The 7,343-nt window shown below is 39.5% G+C and overlaps 1 protein-coding gene across 1 annotated transcript; it reads left to right on the plus strand.

Moving 5' to 3' along the window:
• Window positions 1–1,825: 1,825 nt before the first annotated feature.
• LOC145410563 (uncharacterized) lies at window positions 1,826–6,573 on the plus strand. The gene is made up of 3 exons (XM_080280681.1): window positions 1,826–1,850; window positions 2,391–3,596; window positions 6,479–6,573. The coding sequence occupies exons 1-3, from the start codon at window positions 1,826–1,828 to the stop codon at window positions 6,571–6,573; spliced, it is 1,326 nt and encodes a 441-aa protein (XP_080136807.1).
• The last annotated feature ends 770 nt before the right edge of the window (window positions 6,574–7,343 follow it).

A 7,343-nucleotide genomic window follows, 5' to 3' on the forward strand; every position in this document is an offset into this window, starting at 1 on the left:
GTAAACCATTGTTTTGCATGGCTATAATGTATTCCTAGGTTGTACCATGCATTGTGTAAGCGAAATCTGCACAGAAAAAAAAAGCTTAAGAATCCCCTTGTTTTGGTATTGGGGAAAATTGAATTATAAATATTCCCAAAGATTCCTCTTTTGGCTCTTTAAAGTTTTTGTTATCTTCAATACAGGAGTGATTCCTGTATAGTGTGGCTTACTGTCAAACTGTGCCACAGTTGATGCTATCCATGTCTCTGATGCACAATAATGAGGTGGTAGGAAGTTCAGAATGCATTCCAAAAGTAATATAGCAGTTACTTGATGATTACACATTTTAAGAGTTAAAGATGTATTGGTCATGAAGGAAACAGTAAAGTGATATTAAATGTTAAATTATATATTTTTTTAAAAATAAAAGTTCATGTTGTACACAGATTTGCAAACAAGCCCCTAGTAAGACAAAGACACAGTATTTTTTCATTAGCTGTTTTAATATACATTTCTATATGTCTTTATTGCTTTGCAAATTGAATAACCATTAAAATGAACCTGAACATTTTTTTTTCTTTTTTGTCAGTATAAATGAGCTCCATGCAAAATTAGGGTTCACTGGACCATGTAATTAACTTCATGGAAATGCTGGTCTAATGGCGGCTGTTGTTCCAGGTTCACAGCTGGAGTCAGAGCAGTAAAACAGTCATAAACACTGTCGTCACTGCCTGAGTAATGGATGATAAGTACAAAACAGGACTGAGGGCACATCTTATGTTGTGTTAGCACATCCAACAAGAGGTACCTCAGCCAACAAATTATGGGTTATTATCCATGTAGTGGCCTGTGGAAGATTATTATTTTTTTTTCCCACAAAGCTGATTTGGATTATATACCTGGTGTGGTATCCTTTGCAGTATCTTTTACAGCAGAGACAATGGGTAACAGCATTTGAAGTAAGGAAGATGGTGGTAATATGCCTGAATTGACAGCTTGACTCAGCAGTGATGGCCTGTATGTTTAAAGTTACCGTTCAGAAACATTCACGTGTTAGCAATATTTAATCCTTTGGCCGTGTTAGGTGACTGTGGTCGCCCTACCAATTATTCTTTGTGGCAAGTCAGGCAACCACAGTCCACAGCCGAAACAAACACATTTCCATCTACACGTCTGTTGTTTTTCTCTAAATACAGTAGGTTTTGATTTCTTTTATGTGCCAACAAACAGTATACATGTGTCTAGTGTATATATACAAGTGAAAAACCTTGTTTGAAGTAAATATCTTGTCATTATAGCAAAATTAGAGAATAGCACAAATTAATTATTTTTTCATTTTTTTCTCAGAAAATTACAATGTTCTTGTACAAATATGGTTAGTTTTGATTTCTCTGTATGTGCCAGCAGACAGTGTACTGTACATGTGTCAAGTGTAGATATACAAGTGAAAACCTTGCTTGTCATAAATAATTCCCTCATTATTGCAAAAGCACACAATTGCAAAAATTAATTTTCACATTTTTTTCTTATAGCCTTAAAGTTTTTTCGTAGAGAAATGTGCATTTTTTTACCATTATCACACACAAAAAATTAGAACTTCACAGTCATTTCCCATTGGAAAAGTAACAATATAATTAGCACAATTTTTTAGGGACTTAGGCCACAACCAGGGGAATGACTGAGAAATGATAGGTCGTGGCCAAAGGGTTGAAGGAATAATAGTCTGTGTTGAAATTTTATCCATTTTTTATGTGTTGAAATTTTATCCATTTTATATATGTACTATTATTATCCAGTAATAGTGATGAATTTTTGACACTGTTCATTGTAATGGAAGCATCTGATGACTGAGCATGGGTACAATGAGGGTAAGTCATCCTGTTGGTGGTAGACAGTAAGATTAACACCAAGGTAGAGTAACTGAAGTATAGTGGAAGTTGAGAGAGGTGGAAGGAATGATATAATGGAGGTGGTAAAGGAAGAACCAAATGTAAAGTTAGAATATGAGGTGAGTTACAAAATATTGGAGGTGGTAAAGGAAGAACCAGATGTACAGTCAGAGTGTGAGGTGGGTGACAAAATATTGGAGGTGGTAAAGGAAGAACCAGATGTAGAGTCAGAGTGTGAGGTGGGTGACAAAATATTGGAGGTGGTAAAGGAAGAACAGTCAGAGTGTGAGGTGGGTGACAAAATATTCCTCAGTGACAATGAGACTGTCCTGAACACAGTGTCCTTAGCTGAAGTTGAGCAGTTCAGATGTTTAGAGTGTGGTAAAGCATTTCCTTTTAAGAACAGTCTTACCCAACATGCAGTTATTCATTCAGGAGTGAAGAATTTCAAGTGTGATGAATGTGGTAAACTGTTTTCTCAGAAGAGTGATCTCACTCAGCACCTATTAATTCATTCAGGAACGAAGAATTTCAAGTGTGATGAATGTGATAAACGATATACACGGAAGAATAGCCTCACCAAACACCTATTAATTCATTCAGGAGTGAACAATTTCAAGTGTGATGAATGTGGTAAACAATTTACACAGAAGTATAATCTCACCAAACACCTATTAATTCATTCAGGAGTGAAGAATTTCAAGTGTGATGAATGTGGTAAACAATTTACAGAGAAGGGTAGTCTCACCAGACACCTATTAATTCATTCAGGAGTGAAGAATTTCAAGTGTGATGAATGTGGTAAACAATTTACAGAGAAGGGTAGTCTCACCAAACACCTATTAATTCATTCAGGAGTGAAAAATTTCAAGTGTGATGAATGTGGTAAACAATTTACACAGTCGAATAGTCTCACCAAACACCTATTAATTCATTCAGGAGTGAAGAATTTCAAGTGTGATGAATGTGGTAAACAATTTACAGAGAAGGGTAGTCTCACCAAACACCTATTAATTCATTCAGGAGTGAAGAATTTCAAGTGTGATGAATGTGGTAAACAATTTACACAGACGAATAGTCTCACCAAACACCTATTAATTCATTCAGGAGTGAAGAATTTCAAGTGTGATGAATGTGGTAAACAATTTACACACAAGCATGATCTCACTCAACACCTTTTAATTCATTCAGGAGTGAAGAATTTCAAGTGTGATGAATGTGGTAAACAATTTACAGAGAAGGGTAGTCTCACCAAACACCTATTAATTCATTCAGGAGTGAAGAATTTCAAGTGTGATGAATGTGGTAAACAATTTACAGAGAAGGGTAGTCTCACCAAACACCTACTAATTCATTCAGGAGTGAAGAATTTCAAGTGTGATGAATGTGGTAAACAATTTGCAATGAAGCATAATCTCACCAAACACCTATTAATTCATTCAGGAGTGAAGAATTTCAAGTGTGATGAATGTGGTAAACAATTTGCACAGAAGTATCATCTCATAAAACACCTATTAATTCATTCAGGAGTGAAGAATTTCAAGTGTGATGAATGTGGTAAACAATTTACAGAGAAGGGTAGTCTCACCAAACACCTATTAATTCATTCAGGAGTGAAGAATTTCAAGTGTGATGAATGTGGTAAACAATTTACACGAAAGGGTCATCTCACTCAGCACCTATTACTTCATTCAGGAGTGAAGAATTTCAAGTGTGATGAATGTGGTAAACAATTTACAGAGAAGGGTCATCTCACCAAACACCTAATAATTCATTCAGGAGTGAAGAATTTCAGGTGTGATGAATGTGGTAAACAATTTGCACAGAAGTATCATCTCACCAAACACCTATTAATTCATTCAGGAGTGAAGAATTTCAAGTGTGATGAATGTGGTAAACAATTTACACAGAAAGGTACTCTCAGTAAACACCTGTTAATTCATTCAGGAAGTGGAGAATTTCAAGTGTGACGAATGTGGTAAACTATTTGCACAGAAGAATAGTCTCACTCAGCACCTATTAATTCATTCAGGAGTGAAGAATTTCAAGTGTGATGAATGTGGTAAACAATTTACAGAGAAGGGTCATCTCACTCAGCACCTATTAATTCATTCAGGAGTGAAGAATTTCAAGTGTGATGAATGTGGTAAACAATTTGCAATGAAGTAATCTCACTCAGCACACTTTAATTCATTCAGGAGTGAAGAATTTCAAGTGTGATGAATGTGGTAAACAATTTGCAATGAAGTAATCTCACTCAGCACACTTTAATTCATTCAGGAGTGAAGAATTTCAAGTGTGATGAGTGTGGTAAACAGTTTTATCAGAGAAGCAGTCTCATCAGACACCTATTACGTCCTTGTGTAGGGAAGAGTTTCTAGTGTGCTTAATGTGGTAAACGGTTGACTCGGTTGATGTCATCTAACACTGTTTAATTCATTAAGGAGTGAAGAAAAACAAGTTTGATGAATGGGGTATAAAGTTTTAAGTTCTCTCCAGTATCATTTCAGGAGTGAAAAAATTTGAATTTGTGGTGACTAGAAAACTGTTCAGAAAAAATTCTTAACCCGAGGCGTCCTGTCGACGTATGGGTACGTGACAACGTTTTGTAACAGCCAGTCCCGTCGACGTACTGGTACGTCGCGCAATAGACGTGTTGCCGGTTCTGGGTAAACATGGCCAGTGCACTCTGCCATGTTCTTAAAAACTTACGGTAAATGTATCTTTTAATTTAATTTATTATTTGCACTGAACAAGACGTGATAACTTTAACCCGCCCCATCCCGACGTTTTTGGACCTTTTTTTTTTTTTGGCTCAAACATCCGCTTTTGGTGAGAAACATCGAAAATTCATAGAGAAATCGCTCACCTGAGGTTTAAAATACCCAATTTAGGTACAAGTCCTTCCTTACCTGACTGGGTTTTCTAACAGGCTGGCACCAAAGAAAACGAGTTCTATGGGAGGGTAACTATTTTATCCACTCATAAACAGTATTTATTTACTTACTTGGTACGAATTTATATGTAGTACAAGAGTATATTGGTTTTCAAACAGTAATATAGGCATTATAAGCATTGTTTCACTCACTAACTCATCACCATTCATGACCTTTTTTTTCCCACATTACCTGATCATCATTTCTGACTCTTTCTTCCTCTAATGCTGTGTAAGCATTGTCCTCCACATTGTCATCGATTGGGGAATCACTCTGGCCCTGAATGTCTTTATTGGCCAGGTCACTGGTAACAGGTGAATTGCTGAGACAATGGCATGTGGGGGGGGGGGAGAGGTTATGTGGTGTAAGGCATTGTTCCTGCTTGGCATCTTGTAGAGGAATAGAGGAAGGTGTCCCGTGTATACGTGCCAAAAATCACTCGCGAAATCACTCGCGAAAATTGAAAATTGTGCAAATTAGGGACCTTGCAATGTTGCCGCGTTAATTCACGTCGCCGGGACGGCGCGGGTTAATTCTTTGCGGCTGGAGGGAAGGAGCCGCCATGTTGGCGATGACGTCAGCATTCACACTGTAGACGACCCTCCAATCCATCACACAATACTTTACCAGTAAGATATGATAGTTGTACCTGCATGGCCACCGTAGATATGCATTATCCCCTTCAGGTATGTTGTGAAGGAATACTTTTCATGGTGTAAATGGATGGTACCTGTTAGGTAAGTAAATTGTGGTGAAATCGACCAGATGTAGCTTACAGCTACACCATACCCGAGCGGTGCTCGTACCTCATGAGGTGGAAAGTGTTAAATGTATGCCGTACAGCATCAGTTGTATAAGTTTATAATAGTATTATGCTCATATTTATAATTGATAACTTCATTATTAGTTTTTGAAAAAAACAGTTTCAGTGACCCTGAACTACAGTACAATACTTCAGGGGAGTGTGATGAAATACCGAATCGGCGGTCATTTACCAAATCAACACTGAATTGACATGTTGGTGATCTAAAGTAGAAATACCCGCTAACCTTAGAACATTTTCGCTCTGACTCATAATATTCTATTAATAGTTAAATTAAGCGTAGTTTTTTTTTTTTACTGAATTTTAGATAATTAGGTATGCATGAACTTATATGGTGAAGAATATAATATTTTCACAACAGTAAAGACTGCATTCCAGCACTGGGAACTTCCGACGAGCAGCCAGCCACCACTGTTTTCGTTTATTGTTATTGGCTAGTATACGGAGGAATAATTTCCCTACTGTGATTTTGTCAGTGCACTTACACATTGGAACGAAACATTAGCAATTATTCCTCTGTCATTGGACATTCTTAGAGGTCAGAAATAAACACAGTGTATGCTGGCTAAACGTAAACAAAGCAGACTATGCTGCCTCAGTGTGAGTAGTGACATCACGGCCAATCACAGGCCGTTTCAGAGGCACGTGATTTTTCGGCTACTTTATCTATTATTTTTTCATGTTTCTACACATTTCTTTTGGAAATAATAGTTGACATAGTTATTTTCTGTGTATCTTTTACTCATAGAAGTATCTAACTTCAAAAAAATTTTGACCAGAAACTCGTCTATTGCAAGGTTCATAATTTGCACAATTTTCAAATCTCATGCTTGATTTTGGGTACGCAGGGTCGGGAGACCTTCCCTTACCTGCCACCGGGCGGGGACACTCGGCGACCCCGCGAGACCCGCGCTCAACCTCGGCTCGGTCACTCACCTGTTAGCAGTGACCCAGGTCAGACATGGCGCACAGAAGTCTCTCGGAGGAGCAAATTCAAGCAGCCCTGGACGCCTTCACAGGCAACAGTGATTCACCCCTTGATGAGATGGCAGACAAGGATTATGTACAACCAGAGGAAGAGGCAAGTGGCAGCAGTGATGAGGAGGTCCTGTCCCCGAGGAAGCAGCGCTACGACACTTATCGTGCCATAAAAGTGGGCCAGCCTGCAACAAAACATCATGCAATCACCTCTCTGCAGCCCCTACGTGATGTGGAGGCCGAAACCGAGGACGAGGACGGAGCCGTGGTACGTGCTGCCACGTGGTACGGCCACGAGATCATCACTCATCGCAGCCCCGAGCGCACAGCACGCCGTTCTATGAGGTATGGGCCTAGTGTTTTATTTGGGGAGGGCAGAAGTGGCGTGGAGGAAGTGGGGAGTGAAATTGAAAGTGTAGGGGCGGTCACTGAAAGTGACAGTGGCGGGAGTGAGTCATCACACTCATGTGGTGGTGCGAGGCAGTGGAGCGTATCATGTTGGGCAGTGAGGGTGCGTGGTGAATCACGTGGTGTGGTGATGGAGCGGGGAGATGAGATGCAGCCACTCCCTGGCACATCTTATGCTCCCCAATATTCCTGGACTTACTCTCCACAGCCCCCTGATGTTCCCCAAGGCCGTACGGGTAAGGGAAAGGGGAAGGGCAAAGGCTGAGGGAAGAGGAGTGTGAGTGGGGAAGCCCTCTGCACTCCTCCTCCCCAACCTCCCCCACCAGC

The sequence above is a fragment of the Coenobita brevimanus genome, chromosome 86 (assembly GCF_032717465.1).
Source record: "Coenobita brevimanus isolate Jiangsu-jjx chromosome 86, ASM3271746v2, whole genome shotgun sequence".
Classification (NCBI taxonomy): Eukaryota; Metazoa; Arthropoda; class Malacostraca; order Decapoda; family Coenobitidae; genus Coenobita; species Coenobita brevimanus.

What these genes read in the sequence shown, in the direction of transcription:
- LOC145410563 (XM_080280681.1), top strand. Translation starts at nt 1,826, where the DNA reads ATGACTGAGCATGGGTACAATGAGG. An exon ending in TGAGCATGGGTACAATGAGG is followed by an intron (nt 1,851 to 2,390) that starts GTAAGTCATCCT and finishes TAATTCATTCAG; the next exon opens with GAACGAAGAATTTCAAGTGT. An exon ending in TTTCAAGTGTGATGAATGTG is followed by an intron (nt 3,597 to 6,478) that starts GTAAACAATTTA and finishes TTGGGTACGCAG; the next exon opens with GGTCGGGAGACCTTCCCTTA.